Source organism: Leptonychotes weddellii, chromosome 4, assembly GCF_054177405.1.
Source record: "Leptonychotes weddellii isolate Sample4059 chromosome 4, ASM5417740v2, whole genome shotgun sequence".
Classification (NCBI taxonomy): Eukaryota; Metazoa; Chordata; class Mammalia; order Carnivora; family Phocidae; genus Leptonychotes; species Leptonychotes weddellii.
This window is the reverse complement of record NC_138372.1, coordinates 40558956-40577942: the sequence shown is the minus strand read 5'-3', so window position 1 is coordinate 40577942 and position 18987 is coordinate 40558956. Positions and strand designations below refer to the sequence as shown.

At 37.2% G+C, this 18987-nt stretch overlaps 1 protein-coding gene across 3 annotated transcripts in view; it reads left to right on the top strand.

The window, feature by feature from the left end:
• Positions 1-18987, top strand: part of USP24 (ubiquitin specific peptidase 24) — a 134320-nt gene that overhangs the window by 12536 nt on the left and 102797 nt on the right. For 2 of the 3 annotated variants that reach the window (XM_081818483.1, XM_081818486.1), the window contains exons 2-3: positions 16057-16222; positions 17529-17596. In XM_081818483.1, the coding sequence (XP_081674609.1) occupies positions 16057-16222; positions 17529-17596 (234 nt within the window). The remainder of the gene's footprint in view (positions 1-16056; positions 16223-17528; positions 17597-18987) is intronic. The other variant, XM_081818485.1, reaches the window with a different exon arrangement.

Below are 18987 nucleotides of genomic sequence, written 5' to 3'. Positions count from 1 at the left end.
TCCACAGTGCTGCCTGTGGGTCATCCACGTGATCCCTGCACTTGATCCTTCCTCTACAAAGTAGATTTCATACAGGCGCGCAGTTGACGGAGATAGGTAATGAACACTATCCTTATTTCGGTCCAGCCAGTCCTGGGGCACTCCAAATGCTAACCTATGGCATGCACCGTCAATCAGATTTGCTAACGGTTTGCTAGTAGGGCTTGATACCTTCCACTGTTTTACCTCCATTTATTCTTCTGTTCTTCCGAGTTAAAAGTCCCTCCTTGATTTTGAATAGAGACTTATGTTCCTCTGCCACAGCATTTATCTGTCACATTGGAATTACTCATCTACTCGTCACCCAGACTGAACTGTGGGTCTTTTGAGGACAGGGTCTGATCTTCTGCATTTCCCATGAAGTTCAGGGTAACACTCGACATAGGAGATACTAAATTAAATGAAAGAATCTGATCTGGAAAATACAGAGTTTGCATCACCATTCTGGAACACATTTTCCTTCATTCAAGTGTATCACGTCGCCTCTGAAAGCTAATCTTGCCTCAAATAACCTCCATAGCTTGAAGGCAATACCAGCAGTTTGGTCGTCCTAGAGCAGATTTCTGTTGTGGTATTTACCTTGTTTTACAGTTTGTGGAAAGGAACTTTTTTTGAACTATTGCCAGTCATTGAAATGGGCATGTTGGACATAACACATGAACTTTGAACTTTGGTATTCAGTACCACTCCCTGTGCTTTATAAATTGTCCTATAGCTCACATAGAAAAATATTGCACTCAGGAAAAAACATGATGGCTGCTAAAAGAAACAAACCTTTTTTTAGCCTTAGGTAGGACTGATCGCCAGTCTGTTTTTAGTTTTGTTACATGGCTTTGTTGAGCTCTACTTCAGTAAGGAGAAGATTATTGCAGAGATTGTCATTTTTGGAGAAGAAAGGGAAAACATGCTATCAGTGGAATTAAAACAGGAAACTGATTTTTATTGTTAGTTTTTGTTTCAGCTTGTCCTATTTATTTGTTTCATTTATCACAAATAATAATAATGATGTTACTATTAATCTAAGCAAGTTTATTTTGAAAGAAAGCTATTAAGATGTTGTTCATTTTTTACCCCTCTTTTCTCATCCCAATACTGGGGTGGGGGAGGGGAGATGTGTAGAGGGGAAGTAGGAGGAGGAAAGAAACAGTAGTATGGGAACCATTTGTTTAACACTGAACAAATATTTATTGAATGCCTTTGGCTCTAGTCTGGCCTCTGATTGCTAAAACACAGTTCCTGCTTTTAAGGAGCTTACAGCCATTGCTGTGGTTTTGAATGGTGGGTAAGGATGGCCAGCACCAGATTGGAATCAGTTGGGCTGCTTTTTCAGAATAGCTTATCCCCAGCAGAGCCTCCAGCCATCCTAGGAGGTTCTGCCGGAGTGGGGAGGATTAGGTAAGAGTACTTAATAAAGTGTTAGAAAAGGTACATGGTCTGAGGTCAACTACAAATCCAATGTGGATGTAATTTGATTTGTATATTAGCTGTATTTTCCCAAGTTTTCATCTTGAACAATTTCCAACCTACAGAAATAGCGGTACGATGAACACTTGTGTACCCTTCACTTTGATTCAACATTTGCAAACATTTTGTCACATTTGCTTTAGCTCTCCTCTCTCTCAAGGCACACACACACATACAACTGCACGCACGTGTGCACACATACACACATACACTTTTTTTTCCCTGAACCTCTTGACATGGTTATAAACACCATGACACTTGACTCCTAAATACTTCAGTATGGATCCCCTATGGGCAAAGACATTCTCCTACAGAAGCACAATACCATTATCTCAGCAAGGGAATTTAACAATGATATATTAATATTCTCCATTATTTAGTTCATATTTAGATTTCCCCACTTGTACCAAAAATATCCTTTGTAGACATTTTAAAATATAACCCAGGATTGAATCAAAGATAATGCATTGCATTTAGTGATTATGTCCCTTTAATGTCGATTCTAGAATAGTCTTTATATCTTTTTAGTCTTTTGAGACTGACATTTTTAGAAACAGCCCAATTCTCTTACTGTATTTTTTAAAGATTTTATAATTGAAAAATACACAAGGAAGTTTTATCATTATCTATTAAGGTAATAAGGAAAACTGAACAAAAGTATTAACTTCTTCCATGACATAATTTGTTTCCCTTCAGTATGACTGTACTTTCAGTCATCTTTATTCTTTTATAGAATTTTAGCATTTTTAGAGCCAGAAGGGATCTTGGATCTATAGGTAAGCATTTTCATTTTATAAATGAAACTGAAGTATGGAGATACCAAGTCTCGCCTAAGAATGTAGTCTCAAAATGTTATAAGCTCCTGGTCACTTGGACATATTTAGTCAGAGGCTCTGGGATTTTTCTGGGGATGTCGAGGAGAATTAGGTATCAGATAAACGTTTAGACATTGGAAGTAGGATGGAGACAGGATGTAGCTCCTGTCATTGAGTAACATGATCTAACTGGGACGCCAAACCTGTAAGTAGATAAAGTTTAACACACCTCAGTGTCTGATGTTTGGAAATAGAGAAAGGCACTTTAGTTGTGCTACACTCTCTCTTTGGTGGCAGACCCTCACCCACACAGTTCTCTGTGCCTAGAGTCCCTTCCCTTCTTTTACTTCATAGGGATTTATTAGGTGCTTAACATCCATCCATTCACCAAAATTTATTGAGCACCTACTCTATATCAGGGACTGTTGGAGATAATGCAACAAACAAAACAAAAATTCTGCCCTGGTGAAGCTTATATTCTAGGTTTGCGGAGGCAGGTAACAAACAGGATAACTAAGTAAAGCATGGAATGTCAGATGAAAAGTGCTCTAAAGAGGAAATCTATCGCTAGGTCAGTTTCTCTAGGAATCTTTTATGTGATTTTTATTTAAATGTGCGGGGTTTTCAGTGACCTACCAAATGGAGGAAAGTCATCTTGATCGTGGCTGTAACACAGGGTACTTACTTGTCTGCCCAGTCTGGGTTGCAGTGGGTGTGAAATAAAGGTGTGTTGAGTTTTGCAAAAAAAAGAAAAGAAAAGTGCTCTAGAGAAAAACAGAGCAGGGAGGGGCAGGGCGAGCATGCTGGACTGGGGCTGGGTATGGCAGGACTGCTCTTTAAAAATCGGTTATTCAGGGAAGGCTTCACTGAGAAGGCCATTCTTGAGCAAAGACCTGAAGGGGGTGAGGGAGCAAGCTGCATGGTTGTCTGAGGGGTCAGCACTCCCAAGCCAGAGTTCAGGAAACTTGTTCTATAAAGGGCCAGATAGTAAATATTTTAGGTTCTGCAGGTCATACAGTCTCTGTTGCAGCTGCTCAGCTCTGCCTTGTAGTGCGAAAGCAGCCATGGATGACATCCACCAGTAGAAGGGTCTGTGTTCTGATACAACTTGATTTACAGAATGAGAGAGTGGACAGTACTTTGCCAACTCCTGCTAAGCACAAGGAAGGCAGGCCAATATAGCTGGAACTTAGGAAGGAGGGGAAGAGCAGGAGATGAAGTCAGAGCTGAAAGAGAGGGCAGATCCTCACGAGGGCCCCAGAGGCAACTGTGATGATGCCTTTTTGTCAGAATGAGGAAGGCAAGCCTTGAGGGTTCTGAATAGAAGATGACATGATCTTGTAGGAAAGATCCAGAGTTTGTAATTGGACATATTAATTTAAGATGCTTATTAAATATCCTAGTGGAGGTATCAAAGAGGGAGTTGGATGGATGCCTGGAGTCAAAGGAAGATGTCTATACTGGAGCTAAACTGTGAGAGCCTTCAGCTTAGAGATGGTATTTAAATCATTAGACTAGGGCGCCTGGGTGGCTCAGTCAGTTAAGCGTCCGACCCTTGGTTTTTGCTCAGGTCATGATCTCAGCGTGGTGAGATTAAGCCCCGCATTGGGCTCCATGCTCAACGGGGAGTCTGCTTGAGATTATTTTCCTCTGCCCCTCCTCCCACCTGCACACACATTCTCTCTCTCTCTCAAATAAATAAATCTTAAAAAAATAAAAATTAAAAATTAAACCATTAGACTATGCATTCTCAAAAGGGCTAGTAGCACTCCAAAGGAGACAGAAATTAGCTCTTGAGGGGTGAAAAAAAAATCTTAGCTATTACAGTGGTTTGCTCCAAATCTCAACCCTATCCAACACAATTTTATTCTTCAGTATTTAATTAACAGAGATGGGATGATTGGGGGGAAAGTGTTGAAAAAAACTCCTTGAAGGAGTGATAATGAAAACAAGGTTGAGAAACACCACCTGCACAGTTGAAAATCCACGTGTAACTTTTGACTCCCCCAAAACTTCCTCCTAATAGCCTGTTGACCTTAACTAATAACTTAAACAGTTAATTAACACCTATTTTGCATGTCTTATGTGTCATATACTATATTTTTACAATTAAGCTAGGAAGGAGATGTTATTTCAAATCATAAGGAAGAGAAAACACATTGACAGTACTTACTGTATTTATCAAAGTGGACCCATGCAGTTCAAACCTGTGTTGTTCAGGGTTCAACTATATAAGATGACAACTTCTCCCGAAAACCTTGTTTCTATATAATCTAAATACATGAATAACCACTAAGAGTTATGAAAGAAAGGGACCATGAGAAGTGTCAGCTTTTGTGGAAAAGTTAGGAAATTCTCTGCTACTTATAACAGAATGAACTTGAATTCCAAGAAAAACAATTTGCGAACAGTCTTGAGACACAATGTATTAGTAAGTTGGGGACTGCCTGCACACTTGTCCATCATCTCTCTTTTTCCAAGAAGCAGTCAGTATTTTAGGAATCATTTTCTCTAGTCTGAAATAACAGAAGGAATGTCAGATCTGCACATTACTGTCTCTGAATTACTTTGAAAAAGACTGACAATCTCAAGATTTAGTGAATGTTATAAATTCATGACTTGGAAGGGCACCTGGAGGGCTCAGTCGGTTAAGCGTCTGCCTTTGGCTCAGGTCATGATCTCAGGGTTCTGGGATGGAGCCCCGTGTCGGCTCTCTGCTCAGCGGGGAGTCTGCTTCCTCCCTCTGCCCCTCTTCTCTCTCTCTCTCTCTCCCCCATAAATAAAATCTTGAAAAAAATAAATTCATGACTTGGAATCAAATCTTCATGTTTTCGTGTTTTTCCTTAAGTGCTTAACATATATGATGCGATTTGTTTATTTCAGATAATCTGATTTTAGAAATCATGGAGATTAGGCATCTTCATTTTTCCGTACTTTAATCGGAAATGTAGACACTCTCTTGAGTACATTGTTGGCTAATAAAATAGCTCAGTAATTGAATTTAGTGTTAAAAGAAACTTGATGCAACATTTCCAGCCTCCTCTCCTTTAAGTTGAGTAATTTTCTTTATCTGTATTTGTTGAGTCAGTGGGCAGATAGGAGGTTATCTCTAAACTAACAGGCCATGCCTACTTGAGTAGGTTTTGCTTCTTTGAACAAAGAAGGCTTAAATTTTAATAATACATTCTTGTTGAGTTCAAGACTTTTTTAAAACTTGAAGGTAGTTTTCTAAAATAAATATTAAACTCTTAATAACTTAAAAGTTTGTGCAATGCTATTTTAAAGCTCATTTGGAAGGGTTAAGTAAATTATATTGTTTTGTGTACTCAGCCACCAATTAAGGTAGTGCCTATATTTACATTGGTTTATCTGCACTTTTCAAACCAGCAAGTTTCTGGATATGGGTAGTGACATATATGAACATACCTAATTGTAAATATAAAAGGAAAAATATTTTTGTCAAAATAACTTACTTGTTCAATCTAAAAATCCTCGCTAACCTGTGGAGGTAGATTTACACTATATAGTGACAGCATTTGCCCATTCCATGAAAAACTTTATGACTTTACTTCCAACTTTCTAAGTTGGAAATACGTAGTACTGAGTATTAAGTTGCCCTTTTAAGTAAGTAAATAGTAAATAGTACGCCTTATTCTGAACAGTTTGCCAATAGATGAAATTGTAATCACAGCTATTTGAATTTCTAGCAGGTTTATAGCACTATGAAGTATTACGGGAGTTACAGAAGCTTTGTTTATATTTTCATTTGTATTTTTGGGCATAAGTAAGATTATTTAGGAAATAGCCTAAATTATATGTCCAACAATGTTAATTGTTTTGATTTTAGTCCTAAACTGGCCTATTCAGAAACCATAATTTAACATTAACTCATCTATTATTTTTCTTAGGTGACGAAATAAATACACAAGATTCAGTGTTGTTAGAAAATTTTCAGGTTAAAAGTGACATTCAGGAATTGTTTGCAAGCTCATTTCTCTATTTATTGCCTTAGTGACAGAATTGTGCATCTCTAACAAATGCTGAATTTACGTAAATGTTGTAAAATACCTTTTAAAAGTATGTTAAAATGTTAAATGAAATTGATGGAATATCATAATAAAGACATTGCTTCAAGTGGTCAAAAGGCTGAATACTGAGGTTTTATTAATATGCTTGAAAACTAATACTGGTTTTGAAATAATACTCTCCATAAGCCTCTGTCTGGAATACCGTTTTCCCTTAAACTTCTTCAGCTGTGTACACACCCCTTCCCACTGCAGATGCATGCACAACATCCACAGGCTAGCTTGGATGCCCCCCTCCCTGCTCTGCTTTCACATGTCCTGATCTTTAAAGACAAGAATTGTGTCTTTACCTGTGTGTCCGATGCTAAGCACCTTGGCTGGAACCTGGCAAATTTTTGATAAATATATTTCTAATCAATTTAGAACCAGTAATCATTAATGGTTACTTGAGTATCATTTGGATTTGGCATTTTATGAGAAATTAGTATATTACATTCCTTAGTTCTTATTAAAAGCCCAATACCATATTTCCGTTGGGAGCTGTTTTGCAATAGGACAATTCTGAGCTGCTTTGCGTGTGTTCTCTTGCTCAATAGGTAATTTTTGCCAAGGACAGGCTCTACTCAAAGTGATGACTCAAAATATTAAACCAACCTGAAAATGGATTCATGTCACTATTGCCTCCTCTCTTGTGGTACCCTATCTCTTTGTGTTGGCAGCAGCCTCCTCAAAATGTAAAGCTGCTCTGTATCATTCGTTAAACCTACTGTACACCATGTCTGTTCTCTTTCTTTTCAAGACCAAGAATGTTAACTACTTAGGAGGCAACATGAGATTTTTTGCCTCTTAGATCTCAAATATATTATTTTTTAAATTGCTGTTTTAAAACTGTCAAATGGGCATATGTATCATTTTTATTATAGATCATTAGGTAAAACTCTGTGTTGTGAAAATCTTAGATATATTTATATACTTATTCATGTTTAGTGACTATAATCATTGAATTCCTTAATCAACTTTTTAAAATAACAGCCTTATTGAGATACAATTCATATACCATAAAGTTCAGCCTTTTAAAGTATGCATTCACAGATTTGTGCAACCATCACTACTCTTTTAGAATATTTTAATTGCCCCCTTTATGTCCAATAACAGCCTCTCCTTTTCTCCCTCCTCCCATCCTCTGGCAACTACTAATCTACTTTCTATGTCTGTGGATTTGCCTATTCTAGACATTTATATAAACAGAATCATAGAGTATGTGGCCTTTTGGTCTGGCTTTTATTTATCATAATGTTTTTTAATGTCATTCATTTTGTAGTATCAGTATTTCGTCTATTTTTAGGGCTAAAAATATTCCATTGTATGGATATACCACATTTATTCATTCATTAGTTTTGATGACATTGGGTTTTTACCACTTTTTGACTTACTATCACTAGTGCTGCTGTGCACATTCATATACAAGTTTTTGTGTGGACATATGTTTCATCTCTCTAGGGTATATCTGGTAAATATATCAATGAGTACAATTGCTGTGTCCTGTGGTAACTATGATTAACTTTTGAGGAATTGACAGTCTTGCAAAGTGGCTGCACCATTTTATATTACGACCAGCAGTGTATGAGGGTTCCAATTTCTCCACATCCTCATCAATACTTACTTATCTTTTTTTTTTTTTAAAGATTTTATTTATTTGAGAGAGAGAGAGAATGAGATAGAGAGAGCATGAGAGTGGGGAGGGTCAGGGGGAGAATCAGACTCCCTGCTGAGCAGGGAGCCCGATGTGGGACTCGATCCCAGGACTCCAGGATCATGACCTGAGCCGAAGGCAGTCGCTTAACCAACTGAGCCACCCAGGCGCCCAATACTTATCTTTTTAATTTTAGTCATTCTAATTAATGTATGTGAAGGTGGCATCTTTAGGGTTTGATTTGCATATCCCTGAGGACCAGTAATACTGAGCATCTTTTCATGTGCTAATTATTGGCCATTTATATCTTCTATCTTCTCTGGAGAAATGTCCATTCAGATCATTTTTTGGATTTTTTTTTTGGTAAGCTACATGCCCAATGTGGAGCCCATCGTGGGGCTCAAACTCACCACCCTGAGATCGAGACCTTAGCTGAGATCAAGAGTCGGATGATTAACCGACTGAGCCACCCAGCGCCCCCATTTACCCATTTTTTATTGAGGTATTTGCTTTTTATTGTTGAGTTGTAAGAGCTCTTATTTATTTGCTTATTTAAAGATTTTATTTAATAAGAGCTCTTTTTTAGATAAAAGTCTTTTATCAGATATGAAATTTGCAAACTTTTTTTTTTTTTGCAAACATTTTCTAAAAATTCTATGATTGTCTTTTCACTTTTCTTTTTTTTTTTTTTTTTTTTATTTGAGAGCGAGAATGAGAGACAGCATGAGAGGGAGGAGGGTCAGAGGGAGAAGCAGACTCCCTGCCGAGCAGGGAGCCCGATGCGGGACTCGATCCCGGGACTCCAGGATCATGACCTGAGCCGAAGGCAGTCGCTTAACCAACTGAGCCACCCAGGCGCCCTGTCTTTTCACTTTTCTAATGATGTCCTTTGATACATAAAAAGTTTTTAGTTTGATGAAATTCAAAATTCAACATTTATTTTTTTCTTTTGACATTGCGTTTTTGATGTCCTATCTAAGAAATAATTACCGAATCCACGGTCAAGTAGATTTATTCCTGTGTTACATTTTGAGTTAATTTGTGTATGAGGTAGGGGTCAAGTTTCATTATTTTGCTTGTGTATATTCAGTTGACTCAGCACCATTTTTACCTTCATTGAATTGCTTTTATGCCTTTGTCAGAGATTAATCAAATTGTATTGTCACTCTTGTTGAAAATCAATTGACCACAAATATAAGGGTTTTGTACTTTTGAAATCTCATCAATTCAATTCCTTGATCTGTATGTTTATCTTTATGCCAGTACCAGATTGTCTTGATTACTATAGCTTTGTAGTACATTTTTTTTTTTTTTAGATCCTCAAACTTTATTCTTTTTTAAGATTATTTTGGCTGTTCAGGGCTTTTTGCATTTCTGTGTGAGTTTTAGAGTCAGCTTATCAATTTTTGCAAAGAAGCCAGCTGGAATTTTGATGCTCATTGTTTTGAAACTATAGACTAATTTGGGAGTTACTGCCATCTTAACAGTATTAACTTCCAATTCATGAACACGGGATGTCTTTCCATTTATTTAGGTCTTCTTTAATTTCTTTGCCGTAATGTTGTGTTTTCAGTGTATGAGTCTTGTACTTCCTAAGTATTTTATTCTTTTTGATATTATTGTAAATGGAATTTTCTTAATTTTATTTTAGGATTGTTCATTATTAGTGTATAGAAATACAGCTGAATTTTACATATTGTTATTGTATTCTGCAACTGCAACCTTGCTGAACTCATTTATTGTAGTAGGGTTGTTTTGTTTTTTGGTGTATTCCTTAGAATTTTCTGTATACAAGATTGTGTCATCAGTGAATGTAAATAGTTTTCTTCTTCCTTTTCAATATGAACGAAGGCCTTTTATTTCTTATTTTGCCTAAGTGCTCTGGCCAGATACTCCAGTACAGTGTTGAATGGAAGCTGTGAGAACAGGCATCCTTCTTTTTCTTGACTTCAGAGGAAAGCATTCAGTCTTTCACAATTAAGTATGATGTTAATTACAGACTTTCTTAGATGCCTTTTATCAGGTTGAGGAAATTCCCTTTTTGTTGCATATATTTTTATCATGAAAAGGTGTTGGATTTTGTGAATATTTTTTCTGGATCTATTGAGATGATCATGTGTTTTTTGTCTTTTATTCTGTTGTGTAGTATATTGATTGATTTTTGTATGCTAAACGAACCTTGCATGCCTGGGATAAATCATATTTGCTCACGTGTATAATCCTTTTTATATACTGCTGGATTTGGTTTGCTAGTTTATTATGAAGGATTTTTGTATCTGTATTCATAGAGATATTGATCCGTCCATAGTCTTTTCTTTTTCTCTGATATCTTTGTCCATTTTTTAAAACTGTGGTAAAATATACCTAACATAAATTTACCATTTTAACCATTTTCAAGTATAGTTCTGTGGCAATAAGTACATTCTATTGTTCTACGACCATCACACCATCCATCGCTAGAATTTTTTCGTCTTCCCAAACTGAAACTATATACTCAGTATAACAGTAACTTCATATTCTCCCTTGCCTCCAGCCCTTGGCAACCACCATTCTATTTTCTGTCTCTATGAATATGACTACTGTAGTTACCTCATATCCATGGAAACATACAGTATTTGTCCTTTTGTGACTGGCTTATTTCACTTAGCACTAATGTCTTCAGGGTTCATGCATGTTGTAGCATGTATGAGAATTTCCTTCTTTTTAAAGACTGAATATACTATTGCATATATATACCACATTTGGTTTATCCATTCATTCATCAAGCATCCATCAATGTGAAGTATCTTTGTCTGGTTTTAATATCAGAGTAATACTGACCTCCTAAAATAAATTGGTAAGTGTTCCCTCCTTTTCTTTCTTTTTTTGGGGGGTGGGGGAAGAGTGTGAGGGATTGATGTTAATTCTTCTTTAAGAGTTTGGGACAATTGATTGGTAATGGCATCTAGCCCTGGGCTTTTCTTTGTGGGAAGCTTTTGATTACAAAGCACTCCATTTACTTGGTATAGGTCTATTCAGATTTTGTTTCTTCTTGAGTCAGTTTTGGTGGTTTATGTCCTTCTAGGAATATATCCATTTCATCTAGATTATCTAATTTGTTGGTATATAATCATCAATAGTATTCCTTATAGTCGTTTTTATCTCTGTAAGGTCAGTGTTGATAGCCCCTCTTTTGTTCCTGATTTTAGTAATTTGAGTCTTCTCTCATTCTTTCTTGCTCAGTCTGGCTAAAAATTTCTCCTTTTTGTTGATCTTTTCAAAGAACCAACTTTTGGTTTTATTGTCTCTATTGTTTTTTCTATTCTTTCATTTATTTCCACTCTAATCCTTATTATTTCTTTCCTCCTGCTTCCTTGGGTTTAGTTTGCTCTTTTTCTAGTTCCCTAAGGTTCATGGTCAAGTTATTGATTTGAGATCTTTCTTCTTTTTAAAAAAATTCCCTCTAATCACTGCATCATAAGTTTTGTTATGTTATATTTTAATTTTCATTCATCTCAAAGCACTTTCTAATTTCCCTTGTAAGTTTTTTGACCCACTGGTATTTGGAAGTATGTTGTTTAATTTTCACATGTTTTTAGATTTCCCAAATTTCCTTCTGCTGTTGATTTCTAATTTCATTCCATTGTGGTCAGAGATCACACTTGGTATGATTTAGTTCTTCCAGATTTTTTGAGGCTTGTTTCAGGACCTAACATGCTCTATCTTGAAGAGTGTTCTGTGTGCACTTAAGAATGTATATTCTGCTGTGATTGGGTGGAATATTCTATATTAAGTATGTATTTCTCTCTTAAATTCTGTCACTTTTTACTTCCTTTACTTTGAGTCTCTTTTTAGATGCATACATTTTTATAATTGTTATGTCTTCCCGATGGATTAACCCTTTATCATAAAAAATTCCTTGTCTTTAGTAACATATTTTCACATAATATCTATTTTTTTTTTATATTAGTGTAGCCAGCCACTACAGCTCTCTTTTGGTTACTCTATTAATGGTATGTCTTTTTCCATCCTTTTATTTTATCTCCCTGCTATTTTGACCTTTTTTTATCATTATGAAGTATCCCTTTTTATCTTTAGTAGTATGTTTGTCTTTTTTTTTTTTTTAAGATTTTATTTATTTATTTATTAGAGAACGAGCGAGAGAGAAACAGCATGAGAGGGGGGAGGGTCAGAGGGAGAAGCAGGCTCCCTGCCGAGCAGGGAGCCCGATGCGGGACTCGATCCCGGGACTCCAGGATCATGACCTGAGCCGAAGGCAGTCGCTCAACCGACTGAGCCACCCAGGCACCCCAGTACTATGTTTGTCTTAACATCTAGTCTGTTTGATACTAGTGTTGCCACTGCAACTCTTTTATGTGCACATGATATATCTTTTGTTCCTTTTATTTCAACCTCTTTGTGTCTTTGAATCTGAAGCGTGTCGGTTGTAGATAGCATATAGTTGGATCATTTTTTATTTTATTTTTAAATTTTTATCTTCTTTTTTTTTTTAGAGAGTGTGTGCACATGCACGCAAGTGGGGATGGGGGTTGGGGCAGGGCAGGGGGAGAGGGAGAGAGAGAGAATCCCAAGCAGGCTCCACACTTAGTGCAGAGCCCAGCATGAGGCTCGATCTTACAACCCTGAGATCATGACCTAAGCCAAAATCAGGGTTGGATGCTCAATCAACCAAGCCATAGATCATTTTTTTAAAAATTCATCCTGCAGATCTCTACCATTTTCATTGGAGTGTTTAGTCCATTTATATTTAACATATTACTGATAATCCCAACTTAATTGATAAGACAAAATTTACATCTGCCATTTTGCTATTTGTTTTCTATGTCTTATGCTTTTTTGTTCCTCTAATCCTCCATTACTCCTGTCTTTTGTATTAAGTAGATATTTTTGAGTATACCATTTTAATTCCCTTATTTTTTCTTTTACTGTATATATTTTTAAGTTATTTTCTTAGCGGTTGCCCTGTGGATTATAATTAACATCTGAATTTGTAGCAGTGTAGTTCAGATTAATATCAACTTAATTTTTTTTTTTTAAGATTTTATTTATTTTTTAACAGCAAGAGAGACAGCGAGAGAGGGAACACGAGCAGGGAGAGTGGGAGAGGGAGAAGCAGGCTTCTCACCAAGCAGGGAGCCCGATGTGGGACTGGATCCCAGGACCCTGGGATCATGACCTGAGCCGAAGGCAGACGCTTAACGACTGAGCCACCCAGGCACCCACTATCAACTTAACTTCAATAGGATACAAAACACTGCTCCATTAACATAGTTTTATAATTATTGCTTTGTGCATCAGCTTTTTAAATCAGATAGGAGAAGAAATACTACATTAATGCTGTCTTTATATGAGAGAGAATGATGGGGCCTGTTGAGGTGGTTAGTTCCACATTTATACATTTTTAAGAAAATGAAATCTGTAAAGAAATTGGAAAAATAGTTATTAAAATGTCACTGTGATTAATTTTTAAGTGGTGGAATTAGTGGTGGGTTTTATTTTTTGCTACTCGTATTTTCTGTATTTTCTACAAAGTACATGTATACTTATTTAGTAATCTGAGACAAAAACGTAGACGTATTTAGAAGCCAAATTATTTATGTTACCAATGGGAATGGGGTTCTTAAGTAGAGCATACTAAGTATAATCCACCTTTTTTTTTTTTTTTAAACCACTATAGGTGCACCCCCACCTCTTTAGATTCATTAGGTTATACCTGTGTAAAATACTGAATTTTCTTAGAATCTCTCTGGCTCCAAAATCCTGTGTCTTTATATATTCATCTGACTAAATTGTTTTTATTTTAATTTTGAAATAATTCCAGATTAACAAAGTTCCAGGTTTACAGAAAAGTTGCAAAAAAGTGCATTGCAACTTTACCATAAATCTGGAATTTTTATGTAACCTGTATTCAGGTTCTTCAGATGTTAACATTTTATCACAGTCTCTTTACTATTCTCTTTCTGTATGTATGCATACATGTGTTGTGTTCATGTGTATATAAATGTGTGTGTCTGTTCCTGCCAAATGTGCAAACCTGAATCTTGTCATGAGGAAACCCAACGTGACGGACACTCAAAAAATAACTAGCCCGTGTTCTTCAAAAATGTTAAAGTCATGAAAAGACTGAGGGTGACCAGACAGACAAGTATCTGTGATATGGGCTCCTGGCAGGAATTTCTGTTTTGGTTTTACACGACTTCTTGGCTTCAAAGGACTTTAGTACTGGATCAATGTTAATTTCCTCATTTTGGTAATGTGCAAAGGTTAAAAAAGAGAGTATCTTCATTTTTAGGAAACACACACTGAAGTATTTAGGGGTGAAGGAGCATCATATCCATAATTTATTCTCCAACAGTTGAGGAAAAGCAGTAACAAAATAAGTTTTGTTTACAGAACTTATTAATTACATGTATTTCTGAAAAGTATTATATTTTAAAAACTGAATTTTCCCCATACATTATGATTCCAAACCTATTTCGTCCACCCCCACCCTTCACCTCCAGTTTACATTGTTGTCTACTCCATTTTTAGTTTTTCATCACCTTTCTGTTTTTTGTCTTATTTTAACCATGAACCTAAAAAAAAAAAAGTGTCACATTCCTTTAGCTCTCATATGGGATTGGAAATCATTTTCTTCTGTGTATTTTTATCACTTCTGCTTTATATTTATGGTCTTTTCCTTAATTGAGGCTAAAGGTAATTTTTTAATGGAATGATTTTATTTTGTAGTGATTAAATTATAGAGTGAATTGTGAAAATATTTAGGTTTTAAAGAAACCAGAGTAGGTATTAGGCAGTTTGGGGGAGGGGCCCAGTTTGCTTTATAACAAATTACTGTGGTAAGAACTGATGGAAAGTCTGGCAGTTACCCTATTGATAGTTGAAACTTTGTTTGCATGAAGTATTTTTCCACTTAACAACATATATTAAATACCTGCTTTGTGTTAGGCACCAGGTTCTGGAGAGAAGAGGCAGTCAGAACTGGACAGGGTCCATGTCCTCATGGGGCTTGGTCTAGTGGCAGCAGACAAAATATATCACAAATAAGGGTAAAATTTGTGAGTAGTGCTATGAAAGAGAAGTTCAGGATGGTAAGAGTATAAAATAATGAGAAGAATTCAGTATAGTTTAGGAGTTCCAGAAAGCCTTTTCTGAAAAGAGTTAAGGATGCACAGGAGTTATGTAGGTCAAAGAAGGTAGACGGGTGAATTCGGGAATAGTGGTATCTCCATGGAGGTGGACAGAAGTAGATGGATTTGATAGAAATTTCGGGGGTCTCATCACCAGATCTTGGAGGTGGGATGGGAGAACAGCGTTAAGAATGAATCCTTGATTTCTGGCTGTGCTGCCCTTCCCTGGGATGGAGATCACCGAGAGGAGAGAGCCTAGCACTGAGGTTTGAGAAGCTCCAGTATTTGATGGTCAGGAAGAGGGGGTGTACCAGAAGAGACAGAACAGAACAGCCAGACCCACAGGAGGGCAACAGGGAGGTGTGCCGTCCCGGGAGGTGAGGGATATGAGCTAGCATTTCAAGAAGAGGGAGCGGGCAGAAGCGCAGATACTGCCGAGAAAGAAGAGAAGGACTGAAACTGTTCATTGGATTTAATGACTTAGTGCTGGCCTGAACAACAGCCGCTGTGGGAGAGTAGGGCCTCTGGAAGACATACTGGTGTGGGGTCAGGGGTGAGTCCGTGTGAGGAGATGGAGACAGCAGTGCGGAGAACTCTTTGGGGAAATCTCTCCCTTCTGAAGACAGGGAAGGTGGGTGTGCTCTTTCATAACAAGAGAATGCAGAAGGAGGTGAGCTGGCCTCTGTGAGAGCGGGGCTGCTGCCATGACGAGAGCTGGGAGGATCTGAGATGGTCTGGCAGAAGATGTGACTATGAGAAAGAGATAGGGAATTCACATTCAGTGTTCACAGCTACCATTGGATCAGTGTCTGCTCTGTGCCCAAATGAAAACTTTTACAGTAGTCGCTGATGAGTGTGTTTGTTTTCTTACCATAATCCCTTTTTGTCAGAAGAATGATGAAAACGGAAACTGCTCGGGGGAAGGAATTGAATTCCCTACGACCAATTTGTATGAACTGGAAAGCCGTGTTCTGACTGATCACTGGTCCATCCCTTACAAGCGAGAAGAATCACTAGGCAAATGCCTGTTGGCGTCTACCTATCTGGCCAGACTTGGTAAGTTCTCACACCGCAGGACACAGGAGGAGGGGACTGTTTTGATAGGAGGCCTGACGTTAATCTTCACTCTTGTGTGATCGCCCATCTGTATATTATTTGATCATTTACTCTCCTAGTCTTGGTGTAGCCCCTGTGGAGTAAAAGCTTTGAATTAAACCAACTGTTTTCTTCTAGCTCCAACAGAGTATGAGAGTCTTTAAAATATAATTGAAAAGCTTTATAGAAATTGAAATGAACGTTTTCCACAAAAGCTTGGAGGACTTTAAGGTTCAATTCAGTGGCTTTTTATTCTTTAGGAGAAGAAAGTAATATTTATTTAGCGACCATTTTGTGCATATTAAATGTTTGGCACTGTCTTGAGTGCTTTACAAATGTTAAACCAACAGAGTAATAAAATGCCTCCAGGTTGGAAAATGGGTGTCAATATAAGGAAGCTTCTTGACTCTAAATACATTGAAGAAAAAATAATTTATTTTTCATATGCAGTTCAGTTATAAAATAAGATGAATTGGTCCACTGTTTTGTGATTTTTTTTTTTCCCTCATTAAAAGTATGTGCATAGTTTACCACTGTGATTAAATATGAGGCACATCAAAAGGAAATATTTTGACTCGGGTCAGATTTAATTCCCACGGCCTTTTATGGCGCCTGATGACTGGCTTCTCAGCAGCAGCATTTATTGCTGGCCTGTTAGGGTGTAGGTACTGTGCTACGTGGTGGGTCTGAAGAAAAGAAAATGGGTCCAACAGGATTCCCAGTGACAAGCTGAATACATTATTAAGGTTTTTTTTAAACAATGTATTCCAAAGGATAAGCTTACAGTGGCTTCATTCATTCACTTAGCAAATATTCATCACCTGTTGTATGCCAGGCACAACTCTCTGCATTTGTTAACGGAGTCCTGTAGGTTTAAGGGAAGAAGAGTGATTTTGGTATCTGTTGAGAAGGAAAACAAGAGCTAGTAAGAGGTGGCCGTTGGCGTTAAGTCAGATCATTTGAAGTTCCTCTGACAGTGGAAACATAAGTTCAGCCATTTCACTTCTAATTATTTATTACACTATTAACAAATGTATATGAATTAACACATATTAATATATTGGGCTGTTAACAAATACATTAATACTGTGATTGTCAGTCTGTTCCTTCATCGGCATATATCTATATTCTGCTTTTAATAATCTCTTAAGAATCAAGGTTTCTGTAAATAAATAATTCCATGCGTATGAATTTGGAATAATATATATGATTTCTGCAAACTGCCTAAAATCTTAGTAAGGCATATTGTTTCATTTATTTTACTAAGGTCTTTCCGAGTCTGATGAGAATTGTAAAAGATTTATGGATAGGTGTATGCCTGAAGCCTTTAAAAAGGTAAGGAAAAATGTGTTAGTCTGGTTTTTTGGGTGGGGGTGAGAATGAACAGGCTTTTCATTTTCGTTTTTGTGTGAAAACAGTTTATGAGTCTTGTTCAACTGAGGAATCCCCTACTCTGAACCAAGTCGCTCCGAATTGGGGGCTTATGAATGATTGACTTTTATATTTAATTATTTGCACATGTCTTTGGACGGCTGTCACTTTTACTTCCTTCTCTTTAATTGTCAAAGAATAGGTTAAGACTTGCCGATACTAGGAGATCACATATACTAATCTGAGGCTTGTGGCATTTAGAAAGATAAGACTGATTTATCACAATACAAGCCATTTGTCCTGACTGTTGTACTGAGACAGACGCAGGAATTTGCACTGTACAAAGGTTGACTGGATTGAGTATGTTTCATGGCAAAATGGCAGGCGTGTGGCAGCATCTTCGGCAGAGCTAGACTGATGTGAGTCCTCCCCTTCTGGTCATGTCGCTCATAAAGCAGTTTTTCTTAACAGGGAGAATAGGAGATCACAGGACTTGTGATTCTGAAAGCAATCTAACTCAGCATGATTCCCTTTTCAGGACATGAGTCCTGAATTCCCCAAAGAGCAGGGACAGTGTCATAGACACTGTCGTTTTCCCCAGCGTATAGCCAGTGCCTGCCTCCGAGAGAGAGCTCAGTAAATCTTTGCTGAATGAAGGAGTATCCCTGCTGTCTTGTCCTTCTGGGTTTTGACATCCATTTTTGTCCCATATGCAGGGAAGTCACTAGAACTACAGATGGTTGAAGATTGTATTTATCTTTATAATTTTTTTTTTTTAAAGATTTTATTTATTTATTTGACAGAGAGAGAGATAGCGAGAGCAGGAACACAAGCAGGGGGAGTGGGAGAGGGAGAAGCAGGCTTCCCGCGGAGCAGGGAGCCCGATGTGGGACTCGATCCCAGGACCCTGGGACCATGACCTGAGCCGAAGGCAGACGCTTAACGACTGAGCCACCCAGGCGCCCGAAGATTGTATTTATCTTAAAACCCAGCAAAATAAACTGCTCATTTGTAAACTATTATTCCCATCTACATCTTGATAGAATCTCCCTTGATTCAAGGCTCAAAAAATACCAAAATTAATTTTAGGAACAAAAACAGCTGCATCTTTGAAAAAAGTGCGAAATTAAAATTGTCATTTGGGCAGAGATTATATGGATTCAAGACTTATGTTCATTTTGGATAAATTCATCTACCAATTTATCATTTAAAATTATTTTAAACTTTACGAATTCTGAGAATTATAGTAATTTTTTAAAAAATAGAGTTTTTATAATGTCACATACTGTGATGCATTATGTTGTATGTATAAATTTACAGAGAAAGAAAACGCAACTTTATTCAGAGTCATGGAA